The following is a 20,963-nucleotide window of genomic DNA, read 5'->3' as shown; positions in this document are numbered from 1 at the left end:
CGGAGTCGTATGGAGTTGTGCGGAGCTGGTCCCGACATTGCGCGGGGCTCCGAAAAACTGACACTGTCCAAAAATTCCGCGCGGCAACGGCCTGCCACCCCGCAGCCGCATTGGGGCCGTACGCACCGCCTTGACGGGCGTGCGCAGCGTCTCGATGCCGCACGCAGCGTCTTGACGGTGTACGCCTAGCGCGAACTTCCCGCGGACTTCGCTCGAACTTCACGTCAACTCGTACGGGATCACTCGGCCTCCGCGCGGCCCCCGCTTCCGGTTTGGTCGCGCTCGCCACTTGCAGTCGCATGCTCGTGGGACAGGCCCTTTATTCTTGTAATTAAATATCTCTTTGATCTGACCTTCTCTACCACCGGTAGAACATTCCTTCCAACCTTCAACTCTAAATCCAATTTCAAGTGCAGTCTACTCTCTCCCACTGTTGGCAACATGCTAATAACAATTTACCACTATTCTTTGGAACTTTGTTCACTTAAGCTCCAAACCTCTTTACCACCCATTTTTCATTCAATCCCTGTTAAAATTTTCCTCATCTTTGCTATCAGACTCCTGAACAAATCACCCCTTTCAAAACCCTTTTCAAACGATTCAAGATTCAAGAGACATTTATAGTCACGTGCATCAATTGATAGTGTAATTTGGGGTCACCATACAAGCCATACGAATAAAAAAAGAATACAACACACGATAGACTTTAACACAAACATCCCCACATAGCGGAATCAAAGTTTCCTACTGTGAGGGAAGGCACCAAAGTTTAGTCATCCTCCCCCTTGTTGTTCACCAGTGGTTGGGGCCTCCCGAGCCCTCCGCAGTCGCCGCTACGGGCGGCCCGATGCTCAGGCCTTCTCGCCGGGATGACCGGAACTCCAACGTCGGAACGGAAGAACATCCTCAGCGGCTTGGACTTCCGAATCGGCCACTTCCTACCGGAGACCGCGGCTCCCGAAGTCCAAAGGCCGAGCTGGGCGGAAATTCACACTGGCGGCCCTCGGCAAAGGGATCCCAGGACTCCGCTATGTTAGACTCAGCGCCACCCACGGCTGGAAGCTCTGCAATCCACAGCTCCACGATGTTGAAGCAGCAGGCCCAACACAAGCAGCAGGCCCAACACAAGCAGCAGGCCCAACACTCCGGAGCCACAACACGGCGATCCCCGGTAAGGCATCGCCTGCCCCGTGGTGAGTTCAGTGCTGCACCGCTGTTGAAGCTATGGTCGGTCTCCGGCAGGAAAGGCCGCGCCAATCCAGCTGGTAGGCCATGAGGGGGGGGGGGGGGAGGGGGGGGGAAGATGCAACTCGGAGAATAGTCGCATCCTCGCCAGGAAGTGACTGGGAGACAGTTTCCCCCTTTCCCAACCCACCTCCCCCACATAAAAAGACTAAGAAATACTCCGACACATACTTTTTAAACAGACGACTGTAGGCAGAGGCTGTCATCATGCGGCGCCCTTAGTGGCACTGACCCTTCATAACCCCTTCCTGGAGTTGCCATCACCTGTTCTTACTCTTAACTTTACCTCATTCCGTTCTGCGCTTTAGTTTTTATTTGCACTACATTCTTGGCACTGCTGTTTTGTTGTTCTGCTGTTTTGCATTTGTCGTTGTATTTTTTGTTGCATCTGTCAATACCGTGTATAGGCTTACTCAATAAGCTTCATGTGAAGAAGGAAATTCATTGCACTTGGTTTTATATTATGACAATAAATTAATCGGAATCTGAATCCTTTTGAATCCAGCCCTTTTGTGAACACCTTGGGGTATTTTATGTTCAAATCATAGAATTTAAATGCAATTTACTTTGCTCTCATTATTTTGTCCTGAAGTTGACAACCTGGTGCTCAGAAAACAATCTGGCTCTGAACACCAGGAAAACAAAAGAGCTCATTGTCGACTTCAGGAGGCACAGCACCGACTTAGTCCCCCTACACATCAACGGCGAGTGTGTGGAGAGGGTCAACACCTTCTGGTTTCTCGGCGTCCATATCGCTGCTGATATCTCCTGGACAGACAACACGACAGCGGTCATCAAGAAGGCTCAGCAGCGGCTGCACTTCCTGAGGGTCCTCAGGAAGCACAACCTGGACTCTAACCTGCTGCTGACCTTCTAACGCACGTCCATCGAGAGCCTGCTGACATACTGCATTACAGCATGGTATGGCAGCTGCACCATGGCAGACAGGGAGAGGCTTCAGAGGGTAACTAGGACAGCGCAGAAGATCATTGGTTGCCCTCTCCCCTCCCTGATGGATATCTACACCTCCCGCTGCCTTAGCAGGGCAAAGAAGATCATCAAAGATAGCTCCCATCCTGCATTTGGACTGTTCGGCCTGCTGCCCTCTGGAAGGCGCTATAGGTGCATCAAATCCAGGACAAATGGACTCAGAAATAGTTGCTTTCCGAAAATTATAACTACTCTTAATTCAAATTCACACATGCACTGACTTCACAGCCCAACACCCGGACTTCCATCTGTATATATGTATATAGCGCCACAGAATTGTGTGCCCCCCCCCCCCCCCCCCCCCCCCCCCCCCCCCCCCCCCCTCTCTCCCTTCTGTTTTTTGTTTTTCTGTTTCTTGTTTTTTGTACTAAATTATATGTATGCACTGAGTACGAGCAGCTTTCAATTTCACTGTACATGTATAGTGACAATAAATGGTATATCTAATATCTAATAAAAATAATTTCCAAGTCTTCACTATTGAACTATACTTGGCAAACGTTCTTTCCTTTCTAATTTTTCTCCATCCACTTCTGCAGAACTATTTTTTGCTGAGATCAGACAATTCATTCTAATCTCAACAAACTAATCAATCTATTAAATGGAAACTTATCCCCAAATTGTCTGAAGGGTATTTGGTCATGGAAGTTCCCATTTAATGTTCAATCTTGTGTACCTTGCAGCAGGTATGCAGGTTCAGCAGAATTATAATTAAATGTGAATGATGTTGCTAAGGGGCAGGTTTAGTTTTAGTTTAGTTTAGTTTAGAGGTACAGCATGGAAACAGGCCCTTCAGCCTACCGGGTCCGCGCCGACCAGCAATCCCCGCACATTAACACTATCCTACACCCACTAGCGACAAATTTTACATTTACCAAGCCAATTAACCTACAAACCTGTACGTCTTTGGAGTGTGGGAGGAAACCAAAGATTTTGGACAAAACCCACGCAGGTCACGGGGAGAATGTACAAACTCCAGACAGACAGCACCTGTAGTCGGGATTGAGCCCGGGTCACCGGCGCTGCATTCGCTGTAAGGCAACAATTCTACATCTGCGCCACTGTGAGAAAATGCCAATTGATAATAGTTACCTTAAACCCAGATTCTCTGAGACCACATCTTATATTTTGGCTATAATCAGTTTTCTTATTATTTCATATCTTATCATATATTCTGTAATAATTCATCAATGTTATTGTGAGTAAAAACATTTGGGCAGATTCACTTATTATTTTAATAAAAAAGAAAATGTAAGTTTGTTTATTTTTGTTGAACAATTATAATTTCTAATGAAGAGATGGCATGTGGTCATCATTGTGATAGATTATTGATTTTGTTAACCTGGCTGTGGCTTAGTTAAAATCTCAGCACCGATTTTGTGAGTTGCCAAGAATAGATTGGGTGTTTTGTAGCAGGGAGGTTTTCCCAATGACTCAGCTCGCTTGCACAGTGAGAGGTTGAGTGATGTATTTCAGGCAGCGCCTGTGGAAAATTACTGAACTAATATAGGTGCCAATAGTGGCAGGTTACAAATGATCACCTTCATTCAAAGCCTCCATTTGTAGAGGTCACAATCAGCCGGAATGCCACTCCTGTTAATTAATCTGCCCACACCCAAATTCAAAGTTTGCACACAAACTATAAGAACTTCTGCAGGTATTTGAAGACAATTGGTGCCTTTGAACCTATACCCCGGTCAGCATCATGAGGTTAAAGGGTGCAAATTTGCAAAGGATTTTTTATATATCCAGAGAGAGTTAAATAATTTGGGGCAGCACGGTGGCACAGCGATAGTTGCTGCCTTACAGCGCCAGAGACCCAGGTTCAATCCCGACTAAGGGTGCTGTCTGTGTGGAGTTAGTACGTTCTACCTGTGACAGCGTAGGTTTTCCCCGGGTGCTCCGTCCGGTTTCCCCCCAAACACCAAAGACATACAAGTTTGTAGGTTACTTAGCCTCGGTAAAAATTGGAAATTGTCCTTAGCGTGTGTGATTGTGCTAGTGTACGGGGATTGCTGGTCGACGTGAACTCGGTGGGCTGAAAGGCCTGTTTCCACACTGTATCTCTAAACTAAATCGCTAGAAGACCCTGCTAATGCGTTATTGAAAATGTGTATTTTGCTGCCATGATATGGATACAGTTACATACAATTCTTGGTCAGAGAGTGCAACTTTTCTATTTTAAATACATCACGCAGTTATTAAATGATTATGTCACAATGAATACATTTCAAGTACCAAAAAATAGCAGGACATGGAATATGTCTAACAGCAAACCTTTTATATTAGTTAACATGAATTCATTATACTAACTTTTGTTCTAGATGATGCTGGAAAAGTAATTCCTCTTTTAATTACATCAATAATTGCTAAGTTAGAAAGCTTCAAAAAAATTCTATCAGCATTTATTCAGGTGCATTTCATTCTTTCTGACATATAGGAGTTATCTGGGTTTGCAACAAATAAATCTCTGTAATTTTACCCATTGTTTAAACCAGCAACCCACACTTTGCAGCACACAACTCTGTGCTGGCATGCTGCCCAGAAAGGAAAATTACCAGATATGTGTCAACTGTATTTTCAGAGCCAATTCATGGTTCTGCCCATCACTCTTGTCATTGCATACAGCAAATGTTTGCAGAGGAACCAATCATCTACCAAGCAACAGGTGTGTGTGCAGCAGCTTTGTGTAATCAGACTGTAGCTCTGACGAATGGATCAAGCCCTGGCATGCATATTGCACTAATAACACATCCTACAGGAAAACACAGCTGAGCCACTGTAATTCTGTTCCATGACATCTTAGATCCTATGCACCAAGTAGGATTAAACTGCAAAATGAGACATTATACTGCTGAATTATACCACAGAAATTTCACCAACAGCAAGCTGCAGATTAGCAGCCCTGAAAGCACACAGCATTCCTTTCCTGAACAGACCAAAAAGAAATGTCCTTCCATGATTTTGGGACATTTATTCACTCAGGATACTAGAAAGAAACATTTATGCACTGTTGTTTTTGCTCAAAAGTAATGTTCAGTCGTTTATAATTTTTGGCTCCTGAAGCTGCATGAGCAGAAATTTGCAAGTTGCCATTACAGACATGGAGAAACCAGGCAGAAAGAATGCATTTAAAAATTCTCAGTTGAAAATAGGATAACAACTTAGCTTAAACAAACTAGCTATCGCTGAAACAGCTGTAAAAATAATGGCAAAATGAGAAACACAGATGACAAAAAATAAATAAATAAGAGTAAAAGTGAGAGAAGAATAAAGTGCCCAAATGAAGAATAGATGAATGACAGGTAGATACAGTATCGTAGTGAAACTGTAATATCAGAGTGTAGGATGCAGCAGGATATCTTTTGCCCCTCATGCCTACATTATTCATTCAGATCAGATCTGACCATTAACCTCAGTGTCACTTTCTTATAGTAACCCTTGGTTCCTTTAATATCCAAATATCCATCGAATCTTTCTTGAATGTGCTCAGCAGCTGAACCACCATTGCTCTCTCAGTTTAGAACTTCCAAAGTCAACTTCAGAGTAAATGTTTCAGTTCCATGAACTGAAAACATTTTTGAAGTTTTAAGAGGGTGACTTGCAAAGAATAAATAGAATGTCTGTGACAGGGCAGAGGCAGGAGATAGCAGAAAGCACAAATGTTTCAGGAGCTATTCAAGAAAGGTTGGTGCAGGTTTATGAATCATAGTTAATCTGACCGGAGAAGTATAAATAAGGACAAGCAGTTAAAGTTAATACCCATACATTTGTCTATATTGAAATCAATTCCTCAGTAGTTTTGCCCGTTCAGTTAATCTACTAATATTTATTTCTTATGGAATGTTTGCATTCACAATAGACAAGATAATATATATTTTAGCTGTGTTGACAAACTTGTGGTTATATATGCTATCATTTACCCGTCATTTATATGCAAAAAATGTAACCCCATCCTTCTGAAATACTATGTTAACTTGAGCACCTGCTCATTTTTCGTACTCTCTTTTTTCTGTCACTACCATTTTCTTTCCAGGTCAATAGCCTGCCCTCAATTCCATGAGTTTCAGCTTAGCTAATATCTTATATGAAAGACCTTATCAGTTTGTTGAAATACATGTGACAGGGTTAAGAACACAGTTTTAGCAGAGATAAGGAGCTAGGGCTTATCTTTGCATTCCAGGAGAATCTACAATAGAGAACAATTTAAACTGATTGTAGTAGGGCCTTTAATGCTTAAATAAATCAAATATTTTTAATTATACATACACTTATGACAAAATGTGGAGTTCTTTGGAAAATTGACATATAATAGTTCACAAGCTGAAGTTCACAGTTGCCCAGGCATTTTTAATCAATGGGATATCTCTTCCAAAACCAACTATTTACTTATTTTTCAACATTTCATCGTTTATCTCATTCAATTAGCTGTTATCCCTCACTGATGACTGCCCTCTTAATAAGTATAATTCTCCTGCTAGCCAATTTAAGTCATGCAACTATGAGAGGAACAGAGAGATTAATGAACAATGGCCCACCATAGACAAGCTTATCACTTGCCTTACACAGATATGTCCTTGAAAGAAATCATCCTGAACCACATATCCCATAACAATGGAAACATATTTTCGGCTGGTAAATTACTTATCTCCCAGTGTTCTGTCCTGCCATCTTTAACTTAAATGGCTTATTTTCCACCTGAAAAGAATGATATATTCAAAGATGTATTTTCCCACATAATTTGTCATTTACTGACTATGTAGGTCTGCTTCAATTAAGTTTCCTATTTAAGCAGTGTGATTTTTGTTAAATTAGATTTTAATGAACAGGTCAGACATGTTTCCATCTTTCTAAACTCTTAACGTAAAAATTAATATGAAGACAATAATATGAAAGGAATTGATCTCCCCATCATCGAAGGGATCTATAGGACGCGCTGCCTCAAAAAGGCAGCAAATATAATCAGACTTTCCGACATCTGCGGTTTTCTCCCACACTCCAATGACCTATGGATTTGTAGGTTAATTCGCTTGGTATACATGTAAATCGTTCCTAGCGTGTGCAGGATAGTGTTACAGTGCGGGGTCGGTGTGGACTCGGTGGGCCGGAGGGCCTTTTTTGTGCACTGTATCTCTAAACTAAACCCATATTACCCTGGCCAAGCCCTCATTTCACTCCCACGATCAGGAAAACAGGAGTCTGAAAACCATGACCACCAGGTTATAGCTTCTTCCCAATAACCATCAGGCTCTTGAACACGACCTATCCAATACTCATTATGAACTTCTATGGTCTGTCTTTGATGGCAATGACTGGATTTTTAGCATTGGGGTTATTAATTTTTTGAATTTGTGTTTATTATATATCATGCAATTTGTGTTTTCACAGGCCTGTTACGCTGCTGTAAGTAATAATTTTATTGTTCCATTGTCAATACATATTACATTTAAATCCTCTGCTGAATTCTTGCATTACATCTCCTGCTGCCTCAATTTGTTCTCGTTAAACCGATGACCACACAAGAGGTTCTCTTCTGTCACTCCAATCCCATCAACACCCAAATTCTGCTTGATTCTGCTTGGGCTGTTTTGCTGTGTCGAAGCACTACATATCGGTGATTTCAGATTGTTGAACTACTTCCAATCTTCGTATCTTCTCCTAAAGGGCCTGTCCCACGAGCATGCGACCCCATGCGGCAAGCGTGACCTAACGTGGTCGCTTGAGCCGTACGGCCTCGCGGGGCCGGTCCCACTTCGATCGCCGGAGCCGTATGGAGTTGTGCGGAGCTGGTCCCGACATCGCGCGAGGCTCTGAAAAACTGACCATGTTCAAAAATTCCGCGTGGCAACGGCCTGCCGCCTCGACGCCGCACGTCACGCGCAAACTTCCCGCGGACTTCGCTCGAACTTCATGTCTCTCACTCGACCTCCGCGTGCGTGGCCCCCGCTTCTGGTTTGGTGGCGCTTGCCGCATGCAGTCATGCTCGTGGGACAGGCCCTTTAGTCGTATGCTCGTGGGACAGGCCCTTTAGGTCGCGCTTGCCGCATGGAGTCGCATGCTCATGGGACAGGCCCTTAATTGTTTGAAGTTACTACCGCCTCCCAATGTCCATACTTAAACCTATTTAATTAGCTTTCTGATCAGTACAATCCTGAAACAACTCTAATCAGTTACAAAGAATAGTCCCTGTGATTGCATCCAACTATCATGAGCACTTCTGAACATTTCTGCGGTCTTTGATGCATCATCTTTATATGCCTCGTCACCTTTTCCCAGCTAAGTGGGATTGAATTCATTTAATTTAATTCTTAGTATTCACTTGTTGGGAATAACTGATTCTCTGCTCGCCCTCTTATCTTGTTCCGTGTTTGATCATCGTTATTTCCACATCCAAAGATAAGGCTTCAAGTTTTTTTATATACTTTGATCACAATGTCAGACCTTCCAGTGCTTTTCCATTGTTCAGTTCTCGTTGAGCCACAATTTCCTAATTTCCTTCAATTAAATACCCAGAAAATTAAATACCCAGAATCCCCAGCAACCGCAGGAGATACAACACCGGTCCTACACCTCCTCCCTCGACTCCATCCAAGAACCCTGACAATCTTTTCAGATGAGGCAGAGGTTCACTTGCACCTCCTCCAATCTCATCTACTGTATCCGCTGTTCCAGGTGTGGACTCTAATATATCTGCTAGACAAAACGCAAGCTCAGTGATCGTTTTACTGAACACCTCCACTCAGTTCGCCTAAACGTACCTGATCTTCCAGTTGCTAAACACTTTAACTCCTCCTCCCATTCCCACATTGACCTTTCTGTTCTGGGCCTCCTCCATTGTCAGAGTGAGGCCCAGCACAAATTGGAGGAACAGCACCCCATATTTTGCTTGGGCAACTTACACCCAGCGGTATGAATATTGATCTCTAACTTCAAGTAACCCTTGCTTTCTCTCCCTCTCTCTCTCTCTCTCCCCCTTCCCAGTTCTCCGAGCAGTCTGACTGTCCCTCTGATTACATTGTATCTCAGTTTGCTTTGATGTCACCTTCTCCTAGCTAACAATGGTCTAGTCTACATTTTCCTTGACCTATATCTCTTTTGATCTCTTACACTTCTTTATCTATGTAACTTCCTCTCCCCGACGCTCAGTCTGAAGAAGTGTCTTGATCCGAAACGTCACCCAATTCTTCTATCCAGATATGCTGCCTGTCTTGCTGAGTTACTCCAGCATTTTGTGTCAATCTTTGCTGTTCTTCTAGTTTGGGTTTGGTCTCATCATGGAAGTGGAGAAAGTCAAGGACAGAAAGGGAATGGAAAGGAGAGTTTAAGTGACTTGCAAAACGAAGGTCATTGTGGCCGTTGTAGACAGAGCGAAGGTGTTCTGCATCACAGCTGCCTCGTCTGTGCCTGGTCTCGCTGATGTGGAGGAGGCTACGTAGAGAGCACCGAGTGCCACACACAGGGTTGGAGTGCAGGCGAATCATTAAAATGGACTTTTTAATCACTCTATTTGTTTTATGCAAATAAAATAATCCAGATTCGTTAATTGTTAACTCTGGAGCATTTTGTAGGCATGAAAGAATAGCACACTTGTTCTTTCCTACCTTCACTCTTATCTAGAATTTAATTGCATCAATTACGACAAATCCAATGTTCCCCACTGGCTTCCCATTCTCCAAACCACATGAGCTCACCCAAAACTCCGCTGTCTGCACTCTGACCATCAGTGAATGAAGCTCATCCATTCATTTCCTTCTGGTCTACAATGGATCCTCGTTCACTTGTATCTCTACTTCATAACCTTTATTCTAGTACTGCTCCTCATGTTTGTGTTAGGCCTCCTTGAAACAGTGCAACGGGCCACCAACAGAATTGTCAGAGGGGCTGGGCTGTCCAATGGCGAATTATAAGTAAAAGCTCAACATTAGCATTGTTGATTAAGGAGTAAATATGAGCAGCAACATAGGAATAATATCTCTGCTTTGCTGCTTTACTGCATGGTCGAAGGCAAAAGCGAAATTTAGTGGCCACGAATGGTCTGCGAGCTCACTTTCTCCCACCCTCAGAAAGTGGTCTGAAGTCTCGGAGTCAGTCCGGGAAGGTTTATACTGTTCCTCAAGGGGACAATGGTGATCTTGATGCATGGAAGAGGGGCAGTCGTAGGAGGCCGCAGCTCATGTTTCCCTTCAGCCAACGTGGTTGGGAAGATGAGGTGGCCGTTGAAAATCCTACAGCAGCCAGGTGAGTGAGCGATTCAAGCACAGCCTGCAACAGTTGCACGGAGCTGCTGCAACCGTGAAAGGAACTGTCAGCATCACACTGGGCCAGGCCCACACCTACAGCAATGATATTGCCGCATTCACCCAGTGCCAACAAAACACTGGGCCTTAAAGTTACAAGAGTGAGAAAATAACTGCATGTTTTCTTCAATGATAGATATAAGATAGCGCCAGGGGTTGGAGACTCTTTGCGTGCAATCCCAGAAGAGAATCTGTTATCCACTACAATTATTCCATTGTATTCAACTCATCCACTTGTGCATGGTTGTGCTCATGTATAGTATGATTTGACTGGATAGCGTGCAAAACAGTTTTTCACTGTATCTCGGCACACATGACAATAATAAACACAACTACTTTTTAATACTTTGATTTGGTTAAGCTAAAAGATTGCAAAAATCCACTGTTCCATTTGTACTCAAGCAGACCCTTACAATGTCACTTCCCATGCAATTGAAGAAATGTCTCAGAGGTGAAATACATGTCACAGTGGCTGGCAGATTTACTTTTTATCTCAAGGATCTTTTAAAACCAGACAGGAAAATATTAAAAAATGTCCTTATTGGTCGTACAAGTCCTGTGGGATAGTCAGTGTTAAACCACCTCCACTTGGACACAGATCCTCAAGAGAAAAATGTTTCTGTGTCTATAATTTAAATTACACAAGCCATAGGGATAATCAGTGTATAGGCCAGAAGACTCAAACTGGTGCTACGACACAATAGCACTTTATCCCAGGAGGGAAATTGGTCTGCCAACAATCATTATGAAACATGAAATTAAAGTGACAAGTGGAAAGTCCAGGATTGGGGATGTGCGAAGATTGGGAAGAGGGCAGTCAGTCTACCCCATCACAGAAAGGGGAGGAGTTGTACAGTTTGATAGCTACAGGAAAGAAGGATCTCCTGTATCATTCTGTGCTGCAACTTGGTGGAACCAGTCTGTTGCTGAAGGTGCATCTCAGGTTGACCAGTGTGTCATGGAAGGGGTGAGCTGTATTGTCCAAGATGCTCTGTAGTTTGAGGAGCATCCTCCCCTCCAAGTCAATCTCCAGTGAATCTAACTCCACCCCTAGGACAGAGTCAGCGTTCCTGATGAGCTTGTTAATTCTATTGCTGTCCGTGGCCTGTGCCTTGCTACCCCAGCACGCAACAGCGAAGAAGATGGCACTGGTCACCACCGATTGGTGGAACATCTGCAGCATCTTACTGCAGACATTGAAAGAGCGGAGCCTTCTCAGAAAGTGCATAGGGCTCTGTCTCTTCTTATACAGTGCTTCAGCGTTCCTGGACCAGTCCAGTTTACGGTCCAGGTAAACTGCAAGGTACTTATACACCTTGGTAAACTGTACATCCACATCCTTGATGGAGACAGGGGGCAGGGGTGTTCCTCTCCTCCTAAAGTCCACCACTAACTCCACAATTAACTCGTGCGATGATTCCTCTGGGAGTTATTGTAGTGTGCAGAGAACTTTCTACTTCCAAGTAATGACTATAATCAGAAAGTAAAATGAGAATATCTAAAATAAATACTTTGAACACCCTGCTTTCACTGCAATCAGGTATCAAGTTGTACGCAGTCATATTGAACAGCTTTATCACCATGTGGATTAACTGTCTAGATTAACTCGGGAAACACGTAACAATCTCCTTAGTTTACTCTGCGCACTTTCAGCAGAGCATACACCGTCAACACTAATTAATCCTAACCATGAATAAGATGATAAGAACTAGTTTTACCAGCAAGCACCTTTTCCACGTGGACGGTTTATTTTCATACAGAACATTAACAGGTCCAAAAAGAAAAGGCAATTAAATAACTTTTGTGCCCTTCTTGCCTCAATGTACACTGTTAATGACATTTTCTTCAAATAAAGTCACTGTTGTAATACTGATATTTCAAAAGCGATAAATATCTGCACTTCAAGTCCACCGCTCATGAAATATTCGACAACATTATAAAACTTCAAGACAGAATCTAATCGAGCAAATCGTGGAATTTAAAACAATTCTAACGTCTGGATTGCTGTGGAAGTGTCCAGGGTAATAGCTTGAATGAGTTAAAACGTAATTGTGACATTGCTACATTCTACTGTAATCAAAACTGATACATGTTAAACAAAACAAACCAGTTCCCAGGTTCAGGGAGGGCACTTAATCTAACATCTCGCAGGGTGCAGTGACTCACTAACGACCAATCATCCATGCATTCCACCAGAAACATTCAGCTGCAGATCCTTTCACAGTTTTGCCCAAAATTCAAAATTAAACAGCAGTCAATGAAGTATGAATTATGTCTTGATATGAAGTAGTCTACAGGTTCCTCATTTATACTATTAGAGTTAAAGATGGAGGGCGAGAAGTTGAAAGTGAAATTATAATTAATTTTAGCAGCCAAGCATTTTGATGAGTGTCAACTGAGGGACCTGCAATGGAAATTAAGGATGTCTTGTGGGCAAAGACTGAAGGAAAGGTGGTCAGATGCTTTTTTCAAGGAGAAAAGCACAGTAGGGTGACACAGAGAACAGCCAACATTTTAAAAGGTGGATGAGAGAGGCAAAGAAAGTAGAAAAGAAAGGTAATTTGGTGATATGGCTCACAAAATAAGTGCAACAGGTTAGATGGGTAAGTATTCAAAATTGTTGGGTGAAATAAGTTATTTTTGGCAACATTGTGGCCCTTATTATGAAGCAAAATGAGATAACTATATCCAAAGTAGACAAAAATACTGGAGAAACTCAGCGGGTGAGGCAACATCTATGGAGCGAAGGAATAGATGAAGTTTCGGGTCAAGACCCTTCTTCAGACTAATGTGGGGGTGGCGGGAAGAAGAAAGGAAGAGGCGGAGACAGTGGGCTGTGGGAGAGCTGGGAAGGGGAGCGGAAGGAGGGAGAAAGCAGGGACTACCTGAAATTGGAGAAGTCAATGTTCATAACACTGGGGTGTAAATTGCCCAAGCGAAATATGAGGTGCTGCTCCTCTAATTTGCGGTGGACTCACTCTGGCCATGGAGGTGGCCCAGGGCAGAAAGGTCAGATTCGGAATGGGAGGGGGAGTTGAAATGCTGGGCCACCGGGAGATCAGGTCGGTTAATGCGAACTGAGCAGAGGTGTTGGGCGAAGCGATCGCCAAGCCTGCGCTTGGTCTTACTGATGTAGAGCAGTTGACACCTAGGGCAGCGGATGCAATAGATTAGGTTGGAGGAGGCGCAGGTGAACATCTGCCTCACCTGGAAAGACTTCTTGTGCCCTACCCAAACCACCCCCTCCCCCGGCACTATCCCTTGCACCTGCAGGAAATGCTACACTTGTCGTTTTACCTCTCCTCTCTACTCGATCCAAGGCCCCAAAACCCAGATGAATACAGGTCTAGTTGATCCATTCTCTCCTCATAAGACAGTCCTGATATCCCTAAAACCAGCCCGTTGAACCTTTGCTGCACTCCCTATATGACAAGTATATTAATTCTTAGATCAGTAGATTAAAACAGTACATAACGCTCCAGCTGTGATCTTACCAAAGCCATGTATAATTGGAACAAGGTATTCTTGCACCTGTACCTAAAACCTCTTGCATTAAAGGCCAATTACAACGTGCCTTCTGAACAGATTGGTGCACTAGCATGTTTGCTTTCTGTGATTTTATGTTTGTACCAAGACAGTGACAGTTAGTATACTTCTTATCAAATGTTCTTAATTCTCAAAAGGAAGCACAAAAAGAAAATAAACATGTTATTTAACACTCACGCTGCGAGATGTTCTGTTCTGGTTTCTTTCACCAAGTTGAAATACAGGTTGGCCGTAATGCAACAAACCCATGCCAGGGAACACCAGTCTGTATAGAAACAGTGAATGAATTGAATATTAAAAGGGAAAGTGCACTTACAAATTTATGCCTAAAGGATTATTTTCTAACTTGCTTCCAGTACCAGAGAGATTTCTGAAAGTCAGCTGCACAATTAAATGAACAGCTGCAAAATCATACACCTGGCAAGTAAATTTTCCCGCCAAGAAAATAAAGATGCTGATTTTTTTGAATTAGATAATTAAATTCCAACTGAATCATTATACTCCACATTACATCAGACCAGTACAAGGTACAGAAATCCTGCTATATTAACTGAAAGTTGTTTATATTTAAAAATCACTTTTAAAGTAATTTTGCACCAATACTGGAGTCATCTGAAGAAACAGAAATTATGTTTCCCTCTCTTTCCTCAAATTAATGACACAGCTGGCCTGTGCCAACTCTTGAATGTTTCCAGTTTACCTTTTAACACTGCAGTTCAACCTCTTCAATACATCTACAATTGGTTTTGGAAACCCACAATGGAATCTGTTTCTACAACCTTTTCCACGGTGTGCATTTCAGACTATCCACTTTTGTATTCACTCCCTTCGCATAAGAGGCAACTTACCTAACAACTTATCAAATAACCTACAAACCTATGTGAGGAAGCCAGGGCACCCAGAAAAACTCCACGATGTCACAGGGAGAACGTGCAAACTCCACACAGACAGCACCAGAGGTCATGATCGAACCCGGGTCTCTAGCGCTGTGAGGTTGCAGCACTACCAGCTGCGTCAATGTGCCGCTACTCATCAAGAAACTCTCTATATTAAAAGCTTTTCAACATTTGCACTGCAGTCATTCTTTCCATTCAAATCTCTTAGATCTTCTCTAAGCTCTTATGATTCTATGCTTTGGACTCCTGCATTCTGGGCTTCACTCGTGCAGAAAGAACTGTACACAAAGCCGAAGAAAATATTTAACCATTTTGAGTATTTATGACACAGTTACATACAATAATTTTCAATATGCCTGACAAAACTTGTAAACCCATTTTGATTTATTTTGTGAATGTGAGAGATTTGTCTAAAAATGATCCGTCTTACCTAGGAATTACATTTATACCATAAAAAGATAATTTAACGTATACCATTAAATGTAGAAAAAAACACTGAAACCAGTTCCAGGAGTTGACAAAGAATGTGCAAGAATTGCTACAACAGTAACAAATCTTATTTAAAATCTAGGTTTATTAATAACTCCGACTTTGAAAAACTGTAGCGTTAAAGAAATTGATACCAAATTAAAGCCAATATATCCCCGAAGTCAAATAAACTCAAAATATATGTCTTGTGCTCCTAATTCTGCTTGTTAAAACAGGGCGATTGGTTCTGTTTCATTCAGTGCACTATCAGGGTTATGCCTGAATAATCAATCATAAAATTCTTACTGAGCTCAATTAATAAAGTTTACAACTTTAGTAGAAAGAAATATTAAAATGGATGGAAGCATTATTGCTGGGAGTTTACATTGACAATTACAGTTAATCAAAATCACTGCACATTATTGAGCTTTAGGTAATCACTGTAGACTGCTGTGCCTAATATGGAAGTTACGATTCAGTGTGTGCTGGCTTAGTGAAGCAGCAACTTAGTGATTTGTCACATGGATTGGGAGAGGAAATAGAGACACAGTAGTCACTCTGAGCATATTTATTAGCAGTCAGTAAGAAGCAAAGGCCTCAAGCATGAAAACTTTAAACTCAGAAAGGCCTGGGACAGAGAGGAAGGAACTATTATACGAGGGAGAAGTTAACAATTGACCTTTGCCATGTCAAATACAACATAGTACTGAAATCTTACGTTAATACTGGATGAGCTAATCTCATAAGGTGATTTAAAGTAGTGCATAATGTTTTGTGTGGATGTTGGGCAGACAATTAATTATTCCTGTGTAGCTTTAATGTCTGTAACAAATTTCCTAAAATACATAACCACTCAGAACAGAACCTACACAAAAACACTTCTTCGGTTGTTCTGCGTTATAAGGGGTATTCTTTCAAAAATTTTGAGAAGTTTTGTAAAGAAGTATTGAATGCATTTGCTAAAATGATGGTAGTTCATGTTTCATAAGGCGGAGACATTGAATGCTTTTTAATGCATCCATTTTGTTTGGCAATTTAGCAGAAAAGGGTGATTTATTAATATAACAAAATGATTTCAGAATATTGTAGATTATTCATTTGTAGTTCATGTGAAATTGTGGACCTTCAATGTATTGTGTTCTTATACATGCAGTGAGATACTATTGCAGTTTATAGGTTTTTTTTGTACAACATAAATCTCTACCTCTTCCTGTAACACTCTACCTAATCCATTCTTGGAACTATGTCATAATCATGGTTGATACGTTTTAATGAACTCCAACAGTCCACAGAAGTGACTCTAAGCTTCCGAGTGTCTGCCATTTTAATTCACCATTCCACACCTACTCTGACCCCCTGCACTGTTACAAAGTGGCCTAATCTGTGTGCAAAAAAAATAATTTCACTGTATCTGGGTACACGTGATAATAAATAAACCATTGAGCATTGGCTCGAAGACCACCTTTATATGGGCCTGGTGCAGCCTGCAGGATTCATTAATCTCTGGTTGATAACCTTTCTTTATTTGTGCTTGCCAAGGTTGGTTCAGGTGGGCTGACAGAAGGTGTTCCGCAAAACTCGCCCAAGCTGGTCTCCGATGTGTCCACATCTTGAACAACACAGTACATTTGGAGGAGGTGCAAGTGAACCATTCCTAACCTGAAAGGACTGTCGGGGTCGCTGGACAGAGTCGAGGGAGGAGGTATAGCAACAGGTGTTGCATCTTCTGCGGTTGCAGGGGGAGGTACCTGGGGAAGGGGTGGCTTGGGTGGCAAAGGATGAGTTAACCAGGGAGTTGCAGAGGGAACAGTCTCTGCGGAAGGCGGAACTGGGTGGAGATGGGAAAATGTAACTAGTGGTGGGATCTCGTTTGAGATGACGGAAATTTCGGAGGATTATGTGTTGTATGTGACGGCTGATGGGGTGGAAAGTAATGACGAGGGGGACTCTGTCTCTGTTTCGACTAGGGGAGGGGGAACAATGGCGGAGTTGCAGTGTACCGAGGAGACACGAGTGAGGGCTTCATCTATGATGGGGGAGGGGAACCCCCGATCCCTAAAGAATGAGGACATCTCGGAAGTTCTAGTATGGAACACCTCATCTGGGCGCAGATGCGGTGTAGGCGGAGGAATTTGGAGTAGGGGATAGAGTCTTTGCAGGAAGCAGGGTGGGAAGAAGTGTAGTCGAGAGAGTCAGTGGGTTTGTAATAGATGTCAGTCAATAGTCTATTTCCCATGATTGAGACTGTGAGATTAAGAAAGGGGAGGGAGATGTCGGAGATGGTCCAAGTAAATTTGAGTGCAGGATGAAAATTGGTGGTGAAGTTGATGAAGTCCATGAGTTCTGCATGGGTGCAGGAGGTAGTACCGATGCAGTCATCAATTTAATAGATATATAGAGTTCGGAGATATGGCCAGCGTACGCCTGGGATTGTTCAACGTAGCCTACAAAGAGGCAGGCAGAGCTGGGGCCCATGCGGGTGCCCATAGCCACGCCTTGGACTTGGGAGGAAGTGGGAGGAGTCAAAGAAGAAGTTGTTGAGGGTGAGGACCAGCTCTGTTAGGCAGCTATGCTCAGTATGTCACAGCAGGCTAGACTGCACAACATTATACAGACCAAGGACCTGAACTGCCCATTCAATGGCAACATTAGTTCACCCAATTTCAGACAATTCCTTTCTTCTTCTCCCCATTACCTGCCTCTACCATTGTTGTTACTTATTTTCTCTCTTTCTCAGTTCTAATGAAAGGTCTTCCACTTGAATGTTAGCTGGTTTCATTGTTCACAGACATTGCTTATCTGGCTGAGTCCTTCTACCATTCTGTTTCTGTTCTGTAGACAGTACGCACAATCTCCTTTACACATCTTGGTTTGAGGTCATTCTGTGCAGATCTATTTAACTTGTGGTCGAAATCTATTCTTCTGTACAATTTGTTCCATAAGGGATGGATGGCACAGCATAATCCAGTTGAAAGACTGCACATTAAATTACCACTCTTAACTTCTCACTTACCTGTCCCCAATCTTTCCCTACTCTCAGAACCACACTACTAGCACCCATGGACCAAATTTTCAGCGACCTTTTTGCATATTCTGTGACATTATACTATTCCCAGCTCCAAACAAAATGCCACCACATGCCTCCACTCCCCTTTCCATGTTCTGGAGCCATTTCACTGCAAGACTCCCAATTTTATTCCTCTTTCCATGGCATCTTTGTGCACAATCACAAGAGGGGAAGAACCTTTTCTTTTAAACTTCTTCCATTCTACCTTGGACCCCAAACACATCTGAAGGATAAAATAATAATAATCCAGAGATGTTGCCTGTCCCGCTGAGTTACCGCAGCATTTTGTGTCTATCTTTGGTGTAAACCAGCATCTGTAGTTTCTTCCTACACATCTGTTACTATGGATATTTGCCCAATTCTCACTCTTGACATTTGTGTCTTAGGCATCTTCTCCTGTTCCACTAAAGCTCAACGTAAGCATGTGAAACAGCACCGTATCATTCATCCAAATATAACATTAATTTCAACAACTTTCAGGAAATTAATTGGTTGTTCACATTTAGACCTCGTTTTGCTTGTCATTTAATCCCTCCTTTCTTTCCCCATGTGTTCCACCCTCTCCGGACTCTTTTTGGACATATTAAAACTAGTTTATCTCCAATATTTATCAGTTCCGAGGAAAGATTGGACATAAAACAATAAATCGTTTTTTTCTCTCCAAATACCTCCTAACCTATGGAATGTTTCCAGCATTTTTTTTTAATTGTTCTGCATTTCCAGTACCAGCAGTATTTTGCTTTAAGGATTCAAAACCGTTTATCTGATATTTCACTAAAAGTCAGCATCCAACCTTCTTAAAAAAATATGAACTGTTTTATAACTTAGGACCTTTAACTTTGTGCAATTCTGGTCCAATGAACTATTGGATAAAAGTTCCATTACCTCTGGTATACTAGCTAAAGGAGCACAATGTTCAGATCAATATTGTCAGTTTCCAGCTCGAGCTGATTCATTCACAACAAGCTGTCCTGTTTCTTCATTTCCTGTATTTACTGTTTAAACAATGGAAACAGCTCCCTTGACAAATATCATCACGGTATTACGACACTCGAGTACACTGACTGAATTCAAGCATTCATTGTTCAAAATGAAGTCATAAGCCGAATATCTAGCTGAGAAAGAATCTACTCCGGCCTCGAGCTATTTTGCCTGGCCTTGTTCCTCGACTTACACATTAATGTAATTTTCCTGTATATGCTTGTAATGCAAAATAAGATTACACAGCATTGGTGTTTAGCTCTAACATTTCTGGTTGAAGATCCTGTGTCAGAACTGGAGAAGAAAGAAAACAAGCTACAGAGAGTGGCATACAGATTGGTAGGACAAAGGGAGGACGGGTTTGAACCGGGAATAGGCTGTAGAGGTCATTCGGTCGATAAGAAAGGAGAGAGAATGAGAGAAAAATTGAAAAAAAAATTATAAAATGAGGAGAGTTAGAAAGTGAGAACTCAAACAATGATGTATAAAGGTTCACAAAAAAGCTGGAGAAACTCAGCGGGTGCAGCAGCATCTATGGAGCGAAGGAAATAGGCAACGTTTCGGGCCGAAACCCTTCTTCAGGTTGTTGGATATGCCTATTGGGCCTGTCCCATAGCTCTGCTCTTTGAAAGCTTTACATTTCTCTGATTATGGTCTAATTCTCCTAATTGTCCTCCTCTCGTACCTTTTGTTATTTTCTCACTAACTGCCCCCATTATCCCCTCGACAATGTAGACCAATGGTAATCCTGGGATCATCTTATTAGATGTGTAGGAAAGAACTGCAGATGCTGGTTTAAATCAAAGCTAGACATAAAATGCTGGAGTAAACCAGCGGGACAGGCAGCATCTCTGGAGAGAAGGAATGGGTGACGTTTCGGGTCGACACCCTTCTTCAGTCTGAGATGTTGCCTATCCAGCATTTTGTGTCTATCATCTTATTAGAAATGAGTTCAATTTTATGGAGCATTAAAAGATGAGGTTAGCTAAGAAAGCATTAAGGTAATCAAAGTCAGAGGTGAAGATCTCAATCATAGATGGGCTAAGGGTGGAATTTGACACTGTTGCAGAGAGAGAGACGTACAATAAACTATCTTGGTTATGTGGAGATACTATGCTATTAATTATTATTAGCCACTTTGGTCTCGAACAGTTGTTCATCGAGCTCGAGCACGCTCGTTGACCTGACGTGATCTGGGCCGACCAATCAACGCCGACCTGGGTGAACAGCTGGCGGGGTGCAGTGGACGACAGAGCTAGTCTTCACTTCACAGTCAACACGTTAACACACACCTTGCCCTTTTGTACTAATTGTTGAGCTGTATCGTTTAAATATTACACTGAGTATTTATACAACATATGAACCTCTTTAGTGGCGACCCCGACAATCCAAAACGGCCTCTTTTGGATTTCATCATGCCTGGAGGAGACAACCCAGATCAGCAGAACGCAGTTTCACTCAAACTGCCCAGCT

At 42.5% G+C, this 20,963-nt stretch overlaps 1 protein-coding gene across 3 annotated transcripts in view; it reads right to left on the bottom strand.

The window, feature by feature from the left end:
* Positions 1–20,963, bottom strand: part of si:dkey-100n23.5 (uncharacterized) — a 112,550-nt gene that overhangs the window by 46,409 nt on the left and 45,178 nt on the right. For all 3 annotated transcript variants that reach the window (XM_055644602.1, XM_055644601.1, XM_055644603.1), the window contains exon 6: positions 14,256–14,343. In XM_055644602.1, coding sequence (XP_055500577.1) covers positions 14,256–14,343 — 88 coding nt within the window. The remainder of the gene's footprint in view (positions 1–14,255; positions 14,344–20,963) is intronic.

Source organism: Leucoraja erinacea, chromosome 13 (assembly GCF_028641065.1).
Source record: "Leucoraja erinacea ecotype New England chromosome 13, Leri_hhj_1, whole genome shotgun sequence".
In the NCBI taxonomy this organism is placed as follows: Eukaryota; Metazoa; Chordata; class Chondrichthyes; order Rajiformes; family Rajidae; genus Leucoraja; species Leucoraja erinaceus.
The sequence above is the reverse complement of the archived record's forward strand: the minus strand, read 5'-3'. Positions and strand labels throughout refer to the sequence as shown.